Raw genomic sequence first — 20,703 nt, forward strand, 5'->3', positions numbered from 1 at the left:
GCTGAAAAGCTAGTTATAAGTTAGTTTGATCTTATTTTAAGTGCAGTAAGATGTTTGCACTGGAAACTAAACTAAATGACTTCGTCTACGGTAAATCTCGTACTGCCTCCTGTGGGAACATCTCCAGGATCCAAGCCTCGTATTCGGGCCTGCATGTTGTTCCTATTCCAGTTCTGATCCACAGACAGGCTCAAACAAGAGAGGAATGCATTAAGATGAAGGCGTTCACCTCATCTCACACCGATTACTCCGATGTTTGTGATTCAAGTTTGGACAAAATGCCACGTCTTTGTTCGTAGTGACAGGATTGTGCTTGGAGCAAACCGTTTCCATGTTTTCTGTGGGTAAAATGTAACTTTGCAGCTCAGTTTTTTTGTTTTTTTTTTGTTGTTTTTTTAGGAAAATCTGCTTTTCTCAGTTCTGATTGATCATCTATGATTCTGAAAACCATAAATTTGCAACTTTGTCTGTACTTTTCAAGTTTTCCTTTTCACTTTTTAACTACGTGTTGATGAAATGTGTTTCATCAGTTTAGAGCCGGCCTCGCCTCTTGGATCTGCAGGAGTAAATAAATCCTTTATGTTTTAAGCTTTCAGACGTTTTTTTAAGGGTTTATATGGACAATAAATCATTCTTCATGTTGTTCTCCACATTTTAAAAGCAGAAAAAGTAGTGAAGCCTTATTCAGGAGGAAGTTAGAGTTCCTTGGAAAATTATGGATCCAGAAGTATGGAAGCATATTTTTTATTTAATATCCAAATACTCATCCATCCATTTGTAAATTAACTTTAGTATTTTTAAAATTTGTTAATGAAAAAAAAGCTGGGATAGTCAAGTTTTCTTTATTTAACAGAAGAAGTGTTTTATCTATTTTCAAAAAATCAATAAACATTACTTTTTGAAAAATTTCATCAAGAAAACTTATTTTATTTATTTTTATTTTATTTTTCTTGTGAAAGGGGATTGGGTTTGCCTTAAGTATTGTAAAAAATAAAATAAAATAAAAATAAAATAAATTGACATAATATATTGATTAATGTTCCAGTTACTGCTATTCAAAGGCGGGTGGGGTTTTATCCTTATTTAGAGGGACTCAGTGTTTCGGCTGTTTTGCAGATTTCTATAAGTTTGTCCCAGATTAGAGGAAGTTATTTTCATAAATACTTAATCAACTAACCTGTTAATATTGTGCAGTTCCAGAAGAAGCCTGCTCTTAAACACGCTGCCTGATTTTTAATCATTTATGATTTTTATTTTTTACATTCCCTGGACTGAATTTGTGTTATTAGGGTTGGGGTGTGTCTCTGTGAGTGTAGCCCACAGGTTTCTGTGGCGTGTGTCCAGTCACCATACGTCCTTGCATTTGTTCTTTTGTTGCCCACGCAAAGCTATTTTTAGCTCCAGGGTCGTGAGTATGTGTCTGTGTGTGTTTAGGTGTGATCAGGTTGCACGGTGTGTAAGTAGACTCCTCTTTGTCCTGTGTGATCATTTTGGAGAGACGGCCACTAAAACTTTCAGCAGTCGGGTCAGATGTGTCGGACAACCTTTTCCACTCGTTTGTTTTCCAGCTGGAGTCCAGAGAGTCGTCTTTAGTTTCAGGAAACCTTCGGATCTGTGAAGGTTTGCGCTGCCAGAAATGAATGTGGAAAAACTTCAACTGTGTTGCACATGCAAATAATTCGGTTCATATTCAATTAATTTCTATATAAATTACATTTAGTTCAGTTAAGCTCAAATAACAGTTAAAAATAAGTTATTAATTCCTTTGTGAAATAAGAAGTAGTTATAGTAGATATAAAATGTGTACGCAATGTTTTTAGACCTTAGTAAGTGATTTAAAAATGTCTCCTTAAATCTGACGTATGTATTATATCTTACATATTATCGTAAATCTATACATTTTGAATTTTAGCTTAACAAATGCAAATTCTAGTAATGCATATTAGCCATTACTAATATGTACATATTAAACTAATATGTAAGCCATTATTAAACTTGAAAACTGTCTTGACCATAAAATCCTTTAAGTAGTTGTTGGAATTTATTGCATCGTTTATGATTTATCTTGATAAATTTATTTTTATAAGAATTTTGATTTGTTGTTGTTACAATAAATTCCAACTAATGATGTTTAAAAAACACAAAACTGCCCTTATTGTTGGGATAGTTGATAGTTTTACTATTTTCTGCACTGGTTGTGCAATGAAAGTATCAATAAATACCAATTAATTTGAAAATATAGTTACCATGCGCAGTTTAGTGATACAAATCCCACTTCTTTATGTGTCCTGAGGCAGTGTATTACAAATGGGAATGTTTTTCAAGAGCAGTATTTGTATCAGTGGGGCTATAATTTATGTTGCACACAATCACAGCCATACTGTTGTCACTTCTGTTATCTAGGCCTGTCGCAATAATCAATAAATCAATTAATTGCATAATAAATTAAAGCAAGCGCAATAATTTCCATTTATATGACTTATCGATTTTCTCTTTTCTGTATTTGGTCTCAGCTGGCCCTTAATAATGTTTATAGAAACTTCAAAATGCATTATTTCAGTTGCTTTGTTTATTTATTTTGTGGTTTTTTTTTTGTTCATTTGAGTTTTAAGTTTATTGATCTTTGATAATCTCTTATGCCTTTATCATAATATAAATTGAAATTAGTCTCAAAGCAACAATATTATTGTTTATCGCAATAACTTGGGACAATTTATCGTCCAGCAAAATTTATTGTGGCATATCGTTATCATATTGTTGCATAAAGTAAAAAAATAAATAAAAATGGGCAAGATTTGTTGCTAAGTGTCTTTTTCAGTTGTTGGTTTATAGAAAAATATATTTTTCCAATATTGGGACAGAAATAGCAGCATCATGCATAAGTAGAGTTTATCATAGATGTTATCACTGCTGGAGAGACGGACGTGTAAAGATGAACTAAACCTGAGCGGGTAAAAAGAGGAAGAGGCGCGTGCTGAGTCATCCGTCTTCGACTCTCTTTCGCGTCGCCATGAAGTGCTGCTGGCAGTCGCTCCACCAAGCTGTTCCCAGTCCGCCTCAAACAAATATCTGCAGCTGAGCCGGAAAATTATGAATAAATAATTTACGGACTTAATCACGCTGAAACCGAGTTCTCACAGTTATTCATCCACTCTGTGTCATTATGCGAGCGTGACTGTTCACTTCTGCGTTGTCACCACTGCAGCTTTTCTCTTTATTATTATTATTATAAAAATGATGATATTTTAAAGTGTTTTCTTGTGTTTTTTTTTTCCTTCTTGAATGCAGGAAAGCCATCTCCAGATCAGGCCTCCATTACCTCGGCCCGCCTCAGCCTTCGCTCCCTCCGGCGTCCAACGGACCAAACAAGGATCTGCGAACCTGCGTGGACTGGACGGTCAGACGCTCAGCATCACAAATCTGCTTAGTGACATGCATTTATTCTGTTAATTGTGCAAAAAGCTTGTCTAGGTTTAAGTTTCTCCTCTGAGTCACTGCCTGACATTTACAATCTCATTTTATCAGCATTATGTTTCTGTGGAGACAAAAAAAAAAACCCCAGCGGTTTCTCTCCTCTTCTTTATTAATAATGTAGGACGATGTGTAAGCAGTGTGGGAGAGAAAGTTTTACCTGTCACCGTTTCTCAACATATGACTTTTCCAGCATCTGTTTCTCTTTCCAGAGTTTAATGGATTTTATTTACAAAACATGAATCACGACGCTGCAAAGCTGCTTTAAAACGAAAAAATGTCAAGAGGCAACGGAAAGTACTCGAAACAACACATTAAACCTTCCAAAAGTCAACAAAAAGTTTGAGCTGGTATTTTTAGTTCCAGGTAAATCCCCTTACCTTTCACTTCCTGCAAAGACGACGCTCTAAAACCTGAAGCGTGTGGATCTGCAGGAGGAGGTGTGATGGCAGTAATCACAAGGTTTTGTCATATTACAATTTAAAGCTGTTAAATCTGGTCTGAAATCATATTTTCTATAATTGATATCAATGAAACAACATGCCACTAAGCATTCTGGGAAATAGTTCCCACTCCTGCCTTTCTCTTCTTTCACTTCTTTTAAAGCTCTAGACTCTTGGAGGTCTGACAAAATTAATAGATAAACTTTTTACTGTAAGTTTATCTTTCACGAACTCACACATTTGTGTTCAAAATCTAAAACTGGCTAAATTTATTTGACTTGGAGAGTAGAAGATAGTAGACACAACTAAATGAGGCTCAAATGTTTTACAGTGTTTTACTTCCTCCTTAGTGAAACAAAGTGACTGATTGTTGATTAAAAGTTTCAGAAATTTGGACAAAATAAAGTATGAATATCTAAAATGCTCCAGTGATGCTGGAGGATGAAAACGCCACAAACTCCATGACGGATTCCTAGAGTTTTACTCGTATTTGTCCCTTCCTGACTGAACTATTAAAAATAAAGGAATTTCTCTCTTTGGTGACTTCAGGAAACAAATTTCCCCCAAGTAATATAAGAATTGAAGGTGGAATTCCATTTTAAAATATGTTCTGCAGTGAGTAATTCAGCTCTCAAGGCGTTGCATATCATTAATGAACTGTAAATACAAAGTGCTTTATTATTGATGAGAATGTGTAAACTGTTATGGGCTCACATGGAGCGTCCTGCAGAGACGCTTCAGCACATCCTCACTGACCTTTAAATCCCTGCATGATGCACACACACTCACACACACACACACACACACACACACACACACACACAGTTACATAACAATACATACATATAATTACCTTTAATATGATCACTGAAACTGATTGAGCAGCTTTATGGGACACGACTTACAGCGGTGAAGAATTGGTCAAATTTTATTTTCTTGGAAGCAGCTTTAGTCAGAGATATTTTACATCTATTCCATAAAAGAGTTGATTTTTTTTAAAATTATTTATTTTTTGTCCTCAATTTTTTTCCCCAGTGGTTAATCAGTTTATTGGGTTAAACAAATTGGCATATTTAGGTAAATTTTCATTCTAACCTCTTTTTTTATATAATATTAGAAATTCATTCAAATATGCAGACAACTAATTTAATTCATTTTTCAAAGAACATAAACGATAGATTAGAATAATTATAATGAATTGATTTATTAATCGATTAATCATTAACTGTCGTAAAAAAGACCATTTGTCAAAACTGTAAAAAAAAAAATAAAAAAATAATACATTTTGCTGTTAGGATTTAAAAAAAAACAAAAAAAAAAAACTTTGTAAATATGTTTTACCCAAAATTCCTCAAATGGCAGTTTTAGCTTCACCTGGTTAAAATTATGTTTAAAAAAATAAAATAAAATAAATGTCTCCCATTTAGCAACGTTGCTCTCCAATTATTAATCAGCAAATCCAAAAAATGTTCAACAGATCAGCCCGACACAGATGCTTTCACTAAATGAATGCTGCTATTGCATTTTAGACAATAAAATGTTTATTTTCTTCTTTAATAAAAGAAACCGAGTTGTTTATTTGCAACTTTTAATTAGTTTTTTCTATAATTGTGTAAAAACGTCTTAAAAAATAAGCAGAATGTGTATATGTTTTTAACCGATTAATCGATTAGTTGCAACCCTCTCTTCAACCAACAAGGACTTTTCAGTTCAAATTCGATTAAAAATACTTTAAAGGGACAATAAATGTTTTTGTTACTCATATCATCTGTGGGCAGGAAGGCTCTCCAGTAGCAGTCAGAATAGCAGGATATGAGAAGAAGCTTCTGACTGAAGACTTGTTGTTTGACAGAGTCATGACTGTCAGGACATGCTAACAGCTCAGTATGCAGACAACAGAGACAATATTTCACAGTAAAATGTCCAGTTGTTGCCATGCTCTGCTAATCCACCTCATTTGCTTTTGCTGCTCCTTGGACGTCTACTTTTTAACTCCTCTGGGATTTTTTCTGTTAAATTCCCGCCATCATATGTTCATACAGAGCTGCTCTCTGAGTGCTGGACGTTAGCCGCTACTTCCTGAGTGTTTTCATTAACACCTCAGATTTCCAGACGCCGTGGATTACCCACCTACTCAGCAGCAGCAGCAGCGTTTATGCACTCGACACACTTACTGGCCGTAATCTCCTCCGAGTGTTTCTGAGCAGTTTTATATACGACCGAACAACAATCACTTAAAGATGCAGACGTGCAGACGGAGCGCGGCGCCTTATTAAGTGATAATTCAGCCCTCTCTCTTCTCCTCCTGCAGGAAAACGCAGGGAACGGAGATCACTTATGGACGGAGACGAGTTGTTCGGGAGAGCTGTGCTACCTCGGGGAGGACGCGTGTCTCCTGAAGACTGCGGTGAGTAGAGACTGATCACGTCTCTGCAGGAGGGAAACGGGAACAAAGAAGCAGGTGCTTCTCCTAGGATCATATTTCTGCTGCTGTCTGGTCCGTTAGCCGCCTCTTTTTCTTAAAAAAAAAACAAAACAAAAAAAACATTCCACGCTCACTGAATTATAAATAATTTCAACTTTGAAACCGTCTGAACTGAATACTAATGCTGGGAATTCATGAATATTAAATCTGCTCTGAGCTTAAACAACTGTTTTATCCTTATTGCAGTTTTACTTTTTGCAGCAGAACAGAACGTCTGAGATTTGATTTAAATATTTTTATGATCCGAACAAAGACGGAGAAAGAAATGTATTTTGTTTGAATTAAAGTTAACACTTTATCTGAAGGGCTGTGCATAAGCGTCACTATTTACCTTCATTACAACAGTCTTAAACATTTTGAAGACTCCTTCGTGTTTGTGGCAGGTGTTACGTCAGCCTTATGCACAGCTCTTAAAATAAAGTACTACAAATACTTCTGACTGTTTAATGGTTTAATTTTCACTCACATCACTGACAGCGGTGAAACATTCCTGCTGAGAGGTTCAACAACACGTTTAAATTGTAGGCCTTGTGAACTCTGTCCTCCAGCAGAGAATAGCAGCTATTAGCATAAAGAGCAGAGAAACAACCTTCACTTTTCACAATAAAATAATGACACATGTGAGCGTTCACAACAGCTCGGCAATTACAGTATGTTTAGAAGAAAACGCTGCGGCTCGCTGTGAGATTTCTCTGACGTCCAGGTGGATTTGTCTTTGTGGGTTAAATTAGTTAAATCAGATGAAAACTGAAACTATCCTTCTTTTAAATGTGCAGCAATTTTAACAGGTTATGGTGGGAACAGTAAAATATTCTCAGGTTTGTTTGTAGTTGTTTAGGAAAGCAGCTAAAGCTGTGGTGTCCAAACCTTTGGCAACATTGACCACAAAGTTTTCTAAATTAAAACTGTTTTGTTTTGTTCCTGTGTAACAATAAGCCATAAAATAAACTGTTCTGTTTATTATGCAATTAAAAAGAGAGAAACAAGTATGATTATTAAAAGTTTAATATTTAGCAGACAAAGTCTTAAGTATTTTTAGTCGAGTTTCTTGAAATAAGACAAAACTAATTTTCAAGTAATGTTTCCAACGTTATTTTAAATCAATAATTCCTGATCAAACTGTAGTAATAAGTGAAATAATCTGCCAGTAAAGCAAGATATTTTTCCCTTATTATGAGTTAAAAGTGTCTAATTCCTCCGGTGGTTTATTTCACCAATAACTTAGTGTGTTTTTTATTAATAGTAAGAAATTAATGACTTTTATTTTTTGCTGAAAAGTTTCTTGAAAGTTAGTTTTGTCTTATTTCAAGTGCAGTGAGATATTTGCATTGGAAACTAGAGTAAAATGCTTTTAATGTAGCCGTGCAGTACCAGTTCATGAAGGCGACTTGCCCTCTTACATCTGAAGTGTTTGTGTTTTACCAGGTGATAAATGACTCGTTTTTTCCTCGCTGCTCGTATTTTCAGCGGCTTTGTGTCTCACTCTGCTCTGTGCTCCCTGTGTTTCCTTTAAGAAGTCGGCCCCCAGGAGGAAATGCGCCGCCTGCAAGATAGTAGTCCACACCGGCTGCATAGAGCAGCTAGAAAAGGTGCGGCTCACAAACACCAACACGCTTCAGCTGCTCATCCTTCAAGGCCGACGTTTATTTCCTTTGAATTAAATTCAATCCAATCTTGTTCCCTTCAAATTCTGTCGAGCCGCAGATGAATGCTTTCAGACTCATGACTGTGGTCTGTGTCTCTGTTCAGATTAACTTCAGATGCAAGCCGACCTTCAAGGAGGGAGGGTCCCGATGCCTCAGAGACGTGAGTGTTTCTTCATGTCAACATGTGTGTGTGTGGCTGTAAAAATGAGGAATCGCAGCTCTGAGCGCCGTTATCTGCCAACAGAACGTACTGAGACACCACTGGGTCCACAGGCGGCGTCAGGAGGGGAAATGTAAACAGTGTGGGAAGGTGGGCTCACTAACACACAGAAATGTTCCTGCGGTCCTTATAAAGAACCAAAAACTCACTGTGAATGTTTGTTTTTTCAGAGTTTTCAGCAGAAGTTCTTCCACAGTAAAGAAATAATCGCCATCAGTTGTTCTTGGTGTAAACAGGCGGTAAGGAAACTCATCATTCATCTTCAACAAAACTAAATAAAAATGAAGAAGATGAGAAACAATAGGCCTCACTGTTGTGAAATTTACGGTTCCTAAAGAACATTCCTACTTCAAAGCCCAGCAAGTTACCTAGCAACCCTAGCAAAGCTCAGCCCGTAACCTAGCAACCCTAGCAAAGCCCAGCCCGTTACCTAGCAACCCACACTGAGCTCCAGAACGATTGGCCAGCTGGTTTTACTGTACAAAAGACAAGTGCTTTGTTGTCGACTTACCATCCAGAAACCACTTGCTACATTCTCGTTTGTTGTGAAGGAGGCTCCACGTCTGCTTTTCAAAGATGCATGTTTGTATAATTGGGCATCTGTTTGCAGCTGCTTTCACATACAGGTGTAAACGTTGAGTGGAAAAAAAAAAAAAGTAGCAGTTTTTTTGGATTTAAAGTGACAAAAACCCCTAATACAACAAATCTAAGAATAATTTTGTGCAAAAAATGTAACCTGTTCAAGGAAGCAGGTCACCTTTTGGCAATAAGTTGATGTTTTTTGGTGCCTGGACAAGTCATTTGAAAAACCTCCTGATTATTAAGTCACTATGGACGGGCACTGTGCTGTTGCCTAGCAACCCCTAATAATTTAATAAGTCGTTCTTTGCTAATGTCAATTTGTTCCAGACTTGAGGCAGGTGATGCATGCAAGTGTTAAGATTCAATTACGATGATCTACTCGTCTAATACTGAAATGAAATGTGTGTTGTTTTTTTTTCTTGGAGATGAATAAAAGCTAACGTCCGTTTGTCTTCCAGTTCCACAACAAGGTGACGTGCTTCATGCTGCACCAGATCGAGGAGCCGTGTTCGCTGGGGGCCCACGCCGGAGTCATCGTCCCTCCCTCCTGGATCATCAAAGTCAGGAAACCACAGGTGAGAAAGAGGCCCTCCTTCCCTGCAGTTGATCAAGTTCACCCGCTGTCATCCGGTGACGATGATGCAAAGCGACCTCGTTGGGGCTAAATTTGAAAAGCGGCCTGTCGGAGGCTGCTGGGTGTGATGCGATGTGATCCGACGTACGTCTGATCTCTGAGGGAAGCCTGAGTTTAGGCCCCTGTTTGAGTCTCCCTCACACACGCACCAGCGCAGAAAAATGTCTCCCGCAGACACGTCGCATGCTTCATCGCTCTTCTAATCAGCGTCAGCGTGGATGCGGTGACAGCGAACTAACATCTGAACTCTCCGTGTCCCAGAGCTCGCTGAAGAACTCGGCCAGGAGGAAAAAACGGACGTCTTTCAAACGTAGGGCGAGCAAGAAAGGACTGGAAGTGAGTGAGAAAATGCTCCTATTGATCCAGTGGCTTTTAGCAAACAAGCAAAGAAAATGTGTTTATGGTTTTAAAGTGCGTGTGTTGACACAGAAACAAGTGTTTGAAATCTTATTTCAGTTTGGAAGAGGATTTAATGTCTTTTTAAATCAGTTTCTTTATTCTCACACATATCTTCTCCATTTAGTTTTAGATTTAATGTTAAAATATAATTTCATCAGGTTTAAATATGTTCGTTTTACGTTTTTAAATTATTTAAAGTTAACTTTTTCTCCTCTTTCATTGCATATTTTAGGGCTGAAATGATTAATCGGGTTAACCGTGATTAATCGTGTTATTCGTGATTAATCAGATTAATTGTGATTAATCAGATTAATTGTGATTAATTGATTATTAAAATAATAAACTAATTTGGGAATTGATTAATCGTTACCTGGAGTGTACAGAATAAAAAACGTTTTTTTACTGGAAGAATAACACACTCAGTAACGGTAAGTAATCAAAAACTGGACAAAATTTTATTTATGTTTCACATTTAAGATAAAAACAAACTTATCTGTCTATAGATACATTTTAACTCGAACTCTTTTGGTCAGTTTTAGCTTCACTCGGTTCAAATTATGTAAATAAAATCTTTTGTTATGCACGTTTTGCTACCCAGTTATTAATTAGCTAATTGAAAAGTGTCTTTCTTTTTCACGTGTTCATGTTAGACAATTTTTTTATCTGCAGATGAATTTTTGCTACAAATGATCAAACGTTCACTACAGCAAGGTTGTGTTATTGCATTATAGACAATAAAATTTTTATTTTCTTAATTTATAAAGGAATATAATTGTTTATTTGCACCTTTCAATGTATTTCTAATATTACTTGAAAAAAATCTGCAGAAAGTACCATACTTTTAAAATACGATTAATTGATACATTAATCAACAACTAAAATAATCGTTAGTTGCAGCACTCGTTTATTTATGTCAATGTTTAAAAGTTATAGTCTTACAAATGTAGTTATTGATTAGGGTGAAAAAGAAACCATAGAAACTTTTTTAAAAAATTTCTTAATCCAGATGTAATGAATTCTCTCTGCCTGGACTTCTTTGATTTTTAAACTTTTCTCTCCGTCTGCAGGACTCTAAATGGCGTCCGTTCATTTTGAAACCGCTTCCTTCTCCCCTCATGAAACCCGTCTTGGTTTTTGTCAATCCCAAGAGCGGAGGCAACCAGGTGGGTGAATCTTTTTACCCCTTTCATCCACTCACGCTGCTTTTAGCCCTCATTGTTTCATACGTCTGCACCTGCAGGGTGCCAAGCTGCTGCACATGTTCATGTGGATCTTAAACCCCAGACAAGTGTTCGACTTGTCACAAGGTGGACTAAGAGAAGCGTGAGTAATCGTTTCTAATCTCTAGAAAAAAGATCTGAATCTCCTACACTGAAACAGTGGCTTTAATTCAGATTTTTTTATTAGATGCCTGGAAATCTGTGGTATGTTTTAAACACCAGCTGGGCAGGATTTTAGGTTTTTCAGTCTAGGCCTGTCGCGATAAACAATAAATCAATTAATTGCACGATAAATTAAACCTATTGACCTCATTTTAATTATCGGTTTTATTATCTCTTCCTCTTTTTTTCTTTCTGTTGATGACACTGAATGAAAAAAGGCTCAACTCTGGTGCTCTTCCTTAGTTTTCAAAACCTGACAGAAATCCTAGGTATAACGGTTTGATCGGGTTTGTCATGCCGTGTGGTGTCCAGCCACAAAATAATGGCTACAAGTCCAGTTAATTCATTTTAAAACCAGGTTAATCAGTGCTTTACTAGAATCTACCTGTGATGCAAGTGGCTAGAGTCAGCGTAAAGTCCTGACTGAATGAAAATCATTCTAACCTATTTATGTCACGTTAATGAAAAACAGCTAAAAAGTTACCGGGTTTATCAACTGCGGTAGCAATTTGGCTCCAACTCCTCCCCTTGTCATTTCTATATTCTGCACGAAATGTTGAATAAATATTAATGTTGTTTCCACATATCATCTCCAATGTCCACTGGACTTTGGGTTCCGCCGTGTCAGCTGTTTGGGATTCCCCTCCGTAATTTCCCCTCAGAAAGCAGGAGGAGAATCTGCGCTTTCTGATTGGCTACCTGTCACATTCAACGGGCTGCATTGATGCTTCCAGTCGGGGGAAATCCCTGATTTAGATCGGAGCAGAACGACAATCCACCATAACCCACCACACACTGCAGGATGATCGGTTACGAAATCACCAGCGGCCAACGATCTAAGATTGTCATAAGGGAAAAATAGGGGCAAAAAAATTGTGTAGTGTGAACTATTGCATCACGTAGTCGGATGTGTCCATCTGCTCTATTTAAATCTAGTGATTACTGAAAACCAATATAGTTTAGACTTCATAATCTGCCCTCTTTTGGTTGAATGCAGTATTTATTTCCACTTTGGCTTTATGTTGGTTAGTTTTTATTCAAGTACGTTTTTTGTTAATGGAGACTGAGAATCCATTTTATTTTTGTTTTTGGCTGTTTAGTTTAGTTTATTAGTTCCAGTGTTATGTGTTCTTTTGAAAATAAAGTGCATGTATCTATGGCAGGAAATCACATGTATTATTAGTCATTTCCTTTAAATCAGTGTCAAAAGGTCTTGAAACAATACTATTGTTTATCGCAATAATTTTTTAGACAATTAATTAATCGCTCGGCAAAATTTGTTACCGTGACAGGCCTACCTGAGTCTGGAGAGGAATTCATTTATTTCTGCAGCCGTCTCTCATCCTGCTGCCGTTTCAATTCTCAGGTTGGAATTGTATCGCAAAGTGCCAAACCTGCGGATCCTGGCCTGCGGTGGAGACGGCACAGTAAGACTCCGTTCATTTTTTAACCAGTTCTTATTGTTTACCAAGATCCTGGAGCATTTCTACCTCTGTGTAGACAGAGGTCGGTAAAGTATCCAGAAATAATATCGTTTTAACATATTTTTACTCAAGTAAAAGTAAAAACGTTAACGTTAATTGCTGGTCTATTTGCATCTTTTAATGCATTTCTATTCTTGTATAAAAATGAAGTGTTTTAATAAAAAATCTGAAGAATGTATCTACATCTTTTATCCAATTAGTCAATTAATTGCCTGAATAATTGATAGAATAATAGATTACAATATTTACTTAACAGCTAAAAGACAAAATTACAAAGTTATAAATAAAACACCAAACAACCAACAATTGAACAAACATTACATTTTGATGAGTGACATCAACAAAATTATACACATTAAATAAAATAAAATAATAAAGTAATACTTACAGTCAGTAATAGATACTGTATGTTAGAACAAAGTAAAGTTATTCCAAGCGTTTGTATCTCATTCATTTTTTGTTTTGTCTTAATTTAGTGAAATTACTCACAGTGAGTAGAGTGTCCACTGTAAAAAGTACTAGACTTTTAGAGTATTTTTTGCATTAAAATACACTAAAAGTAAATTTTTATAGAAAAAGTTACTTAAGTGACTGTAACTAAGTGTAGGTATTTACTGCCCACCTCTGTCCGTAGGTGGGGTGGATCCTGTCCGCTCTCGATGAGCTGCAGATGAATCCCCAGCCTCCGGTCGCTGTACTTCCTCTGGGAACAGGAAATGACCTCGCCAGGACGCTCAACTGGGGCGGGGTGAGTTTCCAGACTTGTGTTGCAGAGTAGATGGCAGACAGGATTTTATTTTATCCTCCAGTTGCTTCAGAGATTTTTTTTTTTTTTTAACACGGCAGGTGAAGTTTGTCAAGCAGCAACGAAGTCGTTTCTGTTTTTATCTCGCGTTCCGAAAATAAATCAGGTGTTTGCGTCTCCAACGCCTCTGGGAGTTCCTGGGAAACCCACATTCCAGGATGTCTGAGCGCTCTTCCGGAGCATTTCAAGCCTTGACCTCTGTTTGACCTCCTCAAAGCCGCTGACACATCGAGCTCAGAAGATTTAGTTACAGTTGATATTTTACCTGTTTCCTTTCAAAATGTTCCGCTTGTTCTGAATGAAATCCCCAAAAGTCAAAAATAAGTTAAGAACGTTAAACAAAACAAAACGTATTCTTCCCACAGGTCGCTAATTGGATTTCTGAACTTTGACTAAGCCATTTTGCAGTATTTGTACAGGTGGTTCAAATCATTGAAAATACTTGAGTTTCAATTAGATTTGGAAAGTTCTTGATTTTCTAACAGCACGGTTTTATAAAAAGGTTCAATCTAAATTTGGAAACTATTTACAGTTTGAGTCAGATATTTTCATAAAGACAGACATTATTAATAATGATAAATTATATCATAAAATAGCAAAGCTAAACTATGTTTTTTAGTTAATTTGTTTTGTTTTTATCTCCAAACTGAGATGCTGGAAAAGTCTAGAAAATGCTTGAATTTTACAACGGGAAAGTATACACATCCTTTCCTTAGCATGATGCTGCCACCACCATGTGTTCAGGGCACAGTAATAGCTTTCCTCCACACACGGCGCTTCAAAATGTTTAATTTGGTTTAATCTGACCAGAACATTCGTTAAACTTAGTTTTTGTCAATCTTCCACTAAATCTCCTTCCAACACCTGAGCTGTGGCTCTCTGCAGCTCCTCCAAAGTTACTCTGAGCCTCTTGGTTGATGCAGAATATCAGTACAGGTGAGACAGTCTCTGCAGTTGGACTGGTTAGTCTTAAAAGACTCCATCCTTTATTTTTAATTTTTTAATAAATCTACTGGAAGCGTAGCAGTGCTTTGTTTCTCATACTTTCTCAAAAGGAGAGGCGAAACATGGACCATTTCTCTGCATAAGTAGATATAGTATTAGTCAGCAACTAGGAAGTGTTATTCAGCAGCACAGATGAGTTTTAATGAGCAGAGTTTAATTTCTAAAGATTCAGCTCAGTAAGAGCGAAGCTGTTTGATCTGAAATGACACGGCGAGGATGTCCAGATGACTTTGAGATGCTTCTGATCCACGGAGAGATTGACGCTTCGAGAGAAGATTAGACCGAGACAATTTCTAGCTACCATATGTGATGTGGAAGAGCTCTGCCCTTTTCATCCTCTGCACACGACTGACTGCTGTTCTTTCTCCTCGTCTCTTTTTATCTTTTCCCATTTCCTAATCCCCTCCTTGCTTCATTTTCTTCATACTTCCTCCTCTCTTCTTTCCTCTTTTAGACGTCTGGTTTAATACTCTCGTCTTTATCGCTCCTGCAGGTCTGTGTTAAAGTGAGGTTGTCCTTTTTAGCTCTCTGCAGTCGGAGTGTCTTTGAGGAAATCAGAAAAAATTGGCACATTTTGCACTTAAGCTTACCTTCTAAGATATTAGAAAAGATGCAAACAAAATAAAGACTTTATTTCCTAAATTAAATGTAGCACTCCTTTAATGAACGCTAAATCATTTCTAGCTCTTTCTGTTTGGGGATACAACTGACATTTATTCATACTTCATATTTAAATTTGAATTCAGATGAGAAGGAACCTGATTTCTTGCTGTTGTTTCTGTTTCTCTGCAGGGTTACACGGACGAGCCCGTGTCGAAGGTTTTGTGTCACGTTGAGGACGGTTCGGTGGTGCAGCTCGACAGGTGGAACCTGCTGGTGGAGAAAACTGCGGTCCAGCCAGAAGAAGGCACTCAGAAGGTCGGGGGTCAAGGGTCAAGCCAGAAAATGACCTGGATTTATTCCTAAACATGTTTTTCAGATCAAAGAATATGTAAAGATGTTTTTTTTTTTTCTTCTAAATGTTTTTATTTTTGCATATTTTATGTGTAAATACTGATTATGTGTTGCACCAGAACCTCTCTGGCCAATTATTTTCTTACTTTTTTATAAATTTCCAATTATAAAAGTTTGCATATTGATATTTAAATATATTTTTTGTTCCTTTTAAGCTCCCTCTGAATGTTTTCAACAACTACTTCAGCCTCGGCTTCGACGCTCACGTCACGCTGGAGTTCCACGAGTCCAGAGGTCTGTTTCACAAATTCCCTTCGCAAAAGTATTCACACCCCTTCAGACTTTAATTTTCAATGTACTTTTGTCAAATTGATGTGCTAAAACGTTTAAAGCCCCACTTACACTTCATGATAACGCACTTCTTCATGTTTAAATCCCACTGTAGTTTGTTTCCAAAACATCACAAAGTGTTAATATTCAAGGGTTCTGTTGGATTGTTTTGTTAAATCCCTGAACTCTCCATGTTTTCTGCACACGTTGATTGAATTTTCCTCCATTTTTCGTCCAGAGGCCAACCCAGAGAAATTCAACAGTCGCTTCCGCAACAAGATGTTCTACGCCGGCGTAAGTGTCCTCCATGACAAACTGTTTACCAACTTTGACTGGACAGTTTACATTTGCCTCCAGTTTGCTGTAATTCTGCCTTAATGACCGTCACACGCCCTGCCAGAATGAGGAACAGTAAATCGAGGGAGATTTCTCGCAAAAGCAGCTAAACATTGGCCTTTAAGGGAAAGGAGTTTCCAAGTTATTTATCAATAATGAGCAGCCTGACTTGTGCAATATTCATCCAGAACGCTCACAAAACAAATGTCACGCTCTCAATAATTCATCTGACCTTCATTCTGAGGAAAAACTAAACAAACCACACAGAATACCGCTTTGTTTCCGGTGATGAATTGAACTCAAATCAACTTGAAAGTGATGAACAGATGTAACAAAAATCATCCAGCTGACTTTTTTCTGCAAGACATGAGCTGAAAGTCAGAAAGGACGGGCGGCAGTTGAAGCGGAAACGTACAGAGGAGTTATCTCTTTTTAATGAGGGAAATGTAATGAACTGTAATTCTGTTTGATTGGCTTCTTCTGTCTGTTTATCTGCCCCTGTGTGTGTGTGTGTGTGTGTGTGTGTGTGTGTTCAGGCTGCGTTCTCAGATTTCCTCCAGAGAAGCTCCAGGGACTTGTCGAAGCACGTCAGAGTGGTGGTGAGTGTTAACACGCTCTTCCTCTCTTGGCTCGTATCGTCTTCCGTGTCGACATGTCTGAGTTGGGTGATTAAACGCACCGTCCTTCAACTTCTCTTTGGGGGTTGACCCTGAGGAGGAATCCCACTGGGGTTCCTCACTCGCGTTCAGTCCATGTTAAAACAAATAAATAGCTGTCCACGGCCTAGAAAGCAGGTTTAAATGGGATCTATTATTCAAAACGTACGTTATTTTTGTACTTCCATTTGGGTTTCTGGTGCTTCTAAAAGCAGTCCAAGCTCTTAAAATGCACATACAGACGAAGTTAGCAACCCCAACGGAGTGACGCCTGTTACCTAGCAACACCAGTGGAGCTCCAGCACGTTTGGTCAGCTGGTTTTACTGCGCTGTACAAAGGCTGCTGGAAAAGACAAATGTTTTCTTGTTGACTTAGCATGGAGAAAGCACTTACTGCATTCTTGTTGGCTGCGCAGAAGGCTGTACTTCTGCTTTTCAAAGCTGTATGGTTGTATAATTGGGCATCTGTGTGCAGCCGTTTTCATGTGCAAGTGTAAACGTTGAATTGGGGGCGTGGCCAGTAGCTGCTTATTTGGATTTAAAGTGACAAGATGCCCTAAAACAGCTCGAAATCTGATTATCTAAGAATAATTTTGTTAAAAAAATATAACAAATGTTCCATAGACCTGTCCAACCTGTAAAATTGTTGTTTGGTCCAGTGACACCAATGAGGACAATACATTAGCTTTGACAGATCAAATACTTTTCCTCATTTTATTTCATCCACAGGGTAGTTTTGTCTTATTTCATTTGTACTAAGATATTTTCTCTAGAAACCAGACTATAACCCTGTTAAGATTTTATGTTTTTGCAGAGTGTTTACTCTTGACACTGAATCCAAGCGTAGCAGTCGATGTTAATGGCGTCTTTATTATTCCCAATGGGAGCCATTACTGTTTTGTTTTTTTACAGATGCTCCACATTAACTCCTGCTTGGAGTAAAATAACACTTCAAATAAATCATTTAAACCAATTAATTAATGTCACATTTATGCCCACGAGGCGTTTATGTAATCTTCTGACTTCAGCTGTGTTTAACTTCGGCATAAAAGCGTCCCCGTCCCCTCACAACTAAAACATTAAATCTCTGCTACTTTAACAGTCATAACAGTTCGATTATCTCCTATTATGAGTTGAATTAAAAATATTTTACAGCACCAATGACTGGTGTTTAGGAGCCCCTGCTGTGTGATCTGACAGTAGAAACCAGGAAGTGAGCTTACTGTTTGAGCGGCCTGTCAAAGTAAAAGGCGGGTCTAGAACAAACTCTGGTTCTGGTTGGTTCTGCTGTGCAGGCGTGACTCTGGCTCTCTGCTTTCTGCAGTGCGATGGAACGGATCTAACGCCCAAAATCCAGGAGCTCAAGTTTCAGTGCATCGTGTTTTTAAACATTCCCAGGTGGGTCGGTCACAAACGCATCCAGACAGATCGAAGGTTTTACTTCTTCAAGTTGATCATTTATATTTTCTGCATTGGAATCTCGCTAAACTCTTCAACAATTGCATAAAAGGCAATCTAACCTCATATAAATCATAAAATATTTAGAAAAATAGCAACTTTTTAAATAAAAACACTAAATTAAATATTATTCTTTATATTTTATGTTGGAAAAATGTATAAAACATAGTTAAATCCCAACTTTTATTGTTAAATCACACAAAATTACATATAATGAATTTAGAAATACAACATTAAAACATTAAAAATGATAATAATTTAAAAAATCCAATTTATATCGGTTAGGAAGTGCTGCAATACAGCATTATAACATAATTAAATAAAAGTTCTAATTCAATCTTTTAAAATATAATTATTCATTTTGGCATGCTTTCACATTAATTTTATGTGAAAGCATGATAATATTGATAATAAATACATGTATTTATTATCAAGTACACATTTTTATTAATGTTTATATGCTCTATTAATTGTTTTTATATATTTCACATTTTTAATGAGTTTTGGATTTATTAATTAAATCACTGATACAGAAATATTTATTTAATGAGCACAGAATGGTTAAATATTTCATACAATATTTAAACTTTTTTTTCAAGAAAGAAACCATTATTATTATATTATATATTTCTGATTAATATGTTTATTGATATTTTTGCATACAGTGATTACATATACCAGTGCAAAACACCTAAAAAAAAAGTAAAATAATAATAAATAAAAAAATAAATGTACACTAAAATAAACACAATAAAATAAAAACGGGGGTTACATTGATGCAAAAAACTCCGTATTTGATTACATATTTAATATTGATTTAAATATTTAAAAGTTTTGAGAATTTTAGGAAACATTTATTAATTTCTGCTACTAATTTATGATATTTTTATTTCTTGATGCAAAAGGTCACATGTGACGTTTCAAACGGCTCTCTAAATTGGTCCTTTCCACTCGATTGCTGAGGCCTCTTAGAAACGATTAGACTCCTGAACCGGAGCAGGATCCTTGAAGTGCTCTCTGTTAATTGGGTTCAGAGAAGCTGCTCTTCTTCTGTCCTCAGAGGAAGAGCAGCTTCTTCCTCTCTGGGAGCATGAAGACGGCTGTCACAGCTGCTGGTGTTTGACGTGTGACATGCAGGTACTGTGCTGGCACCATGCCGTGGGGAAACACCGGAGACCACCGAGACTTTGAGCCGCAGCGCCACGACGACGGCTGCATCGAGGTCATCGGCTTTACCATGGCCTCTCTGGTGAGAAAACCCCTAAAAAAAACATCAGCCGGCAGAAAAACGTCGACGTTCTACTAAACCGTGCATGTTTGTGTCGTCCACCAGGCGGCGCTACAGGTCGGCGGTCACGGTGAGAGGCTTCACCAGTGCAGAGAGGTCGTTCTCACCACTTACAAGACTGTGCCTGTTCAGGTAATGTCACCAACATGGATGTAGTTACATGTGATGACCAGGAGGTGTCGCCATTGTGATGAAAATACAGTTTGTTTAAAGTCTCTTATTTAATGTTTAATTACTTCCCAGGGTTTATTAACAGTAAACCTTCTGAAGGATTATTATTGTTTTTCGACCGTAACAGAGCTGAAAATAAAAGCATTTAGTGAACATGTACCGCTTTATATTAATAACTAACTATGTAATAAATTTAAACCTGTAATTCTTTGAGATGGTCTGGATCAATATATGGCCGTTTAGGTCTGTCAGACTTATTTTCTTTTGGATTTTAAAAGCTTTTTCACTCGTTTTCGTACCTTTTTAGTTTTTTAGGCCACTAAAAAAAATCATGACTTAATGTTGTTTGAAACATACACACAAAAAACATTACTTCTCTATTACTCTCTGTTTCTCCCTCTCTCTCTTTCTTTCTCCCTGTTTGTCTTTAATCTTCACTCCTTTTTCCCTTCCTTTGTCTTTTTTTTCTTTCTCCACTTGTCTCTCTCTGTTACTCTCTCAGTTGTTCTCCTTTTCCTTCACTTTATCTTTCTTTCTCTCCATGTCTCTCCTGCTCTACAAGGTGATGAATTTTAATCTTCCTGAATTTCCACTTTTTGTTTTCTATCCATCCATCCAATAAATTGACATTTTATTTAAACTTTAAACTAGGCCTGCAGAACGTCAATACAATTTCTAAAACTTGTGATGGCAATGCAGTTCTTTTTTTCTATAATTAAATTTGTCATCACAATTTTCTTTTAGCTTTAACATAAATCTGCTACAAGCATCAAAAGCAGTTGGACCCTCCAAAATATTATATTGATTTAAAATATATTTGTGCAAAGATGAAAATAGTGATTTCATATATTGAGTATCTCTACTTGAGATGGTTTTTATTTTACAGAGAAGTTTTGAAGAAGAATAATGTGGTGTGTGTGTGTGTGTGTGTGTGTGTGTGTGTGTGTGTGTGTG

General features: G+C 37.0%; 1 protein-coding gene across 4 annotated transcripts in view; it reads left to right on the forward strand.

The window, feature by feature from the left end:
• Positions 1 to 3,257: 3,257 nt before the first annotated feature.
• The window catches only part of dgki (diacylglycerol kinase, iota), a 35,397-nt gene continuing 17,951 nt past the window's right edge, over positions 3,258 to 20,703 (forward strand). For 2 of the 4 annotated variants that reach the window (XM_016665033.1, XM_016665035.1), the window contains exons 1-19: positions 3,258 to 3,397; positions 6,226 to 6,321; positions 7,914 to 7,988; positions 8,149 to 8,205; positions 8,290 to 8,355; positions 8,436 to 8,504; positions 9,306 to 9,422; positions 9,743 to 9,817; positions 10,948 to 11,043; positions 11,121 to 11,203; positions 12,629 to 12,689; positions 13,381 to 13,494; positions 15,349 to 15,474; positions 15,726 to 15,804; positions 16,079 to 16,134; positions 16,713 to 16,775; positions 18,157 to 18,230; positions 19,428 to 19,539; positions 19,624 to 19,710. In XM_016665033.1, the coding sequence (XP_016520519.1) occupies positions 9,330 to 9,422; positions 9,743 to 9,817; positions 10,948 to 11,043; positions 11,121 to 11,203; positions 12,629 to 12,689; positions 13,381 to 13,494; positions 15,349 to 15,474; positions 15,726 to 15,804; positions 16,079 to 16,134; positions 16,713 to 16,775; positions 18,157 to 18,230; positions 19,428 to 19,539; positions 19,624 to 19,710 (1,119 nt within the window). In that variant the 5' untranslated portion in view covers positions 3,258 to 3,397; positions 6,226 to 6,321; positions 7,914 to 7,988; ... (2 more) ...; positions 8,436 to 8,504; positions 9,306 to 9,329. Of the gene's footprint in view, positions 3,398 to 6,225; positions 6,322 to 7,913; positions 7,989 to 8,148; positions 8,206 to 8,289; positions 8,356 to 8,435; positions 8,505 to 9,305; positions 9,423 to 9,742; positions 9,818 to 10,947; positions 11,044 to 11,120; positions 11,204 to 12,628; positions 12,690 to 13,380; positions 13,495 to 15,348; positions 15,475 to 15,725; positions 15,805 to 16,078; positions 16,135 to 16,712; positions 16,776 to 18,156; positions 18,231 to 19,427; positions 19,540 to 19,623; positions 19,711 to 20,703 lie in introns of those variants that run through there. The other 2 variants (XM_016665034.1, XM_016665032.1) reach the window with 2 other exon arrangements.

Source organism: Poecilia formosa, unplaced genomic scaffold (genome assembly GCF_000485575.1).
Source record: "Poecilia formosa unplaced genomic scaffold, Poecilia_formosa-5.1.2 Scaffold542, whole genome shotgun sequence".
Taxonomy (NCBI): Eukaryota; Metazoa; Chordata; class Actinopteri; order Cyprinodontiformes; family Poeciliidae; genus Poecilia; species Poecilia formosa.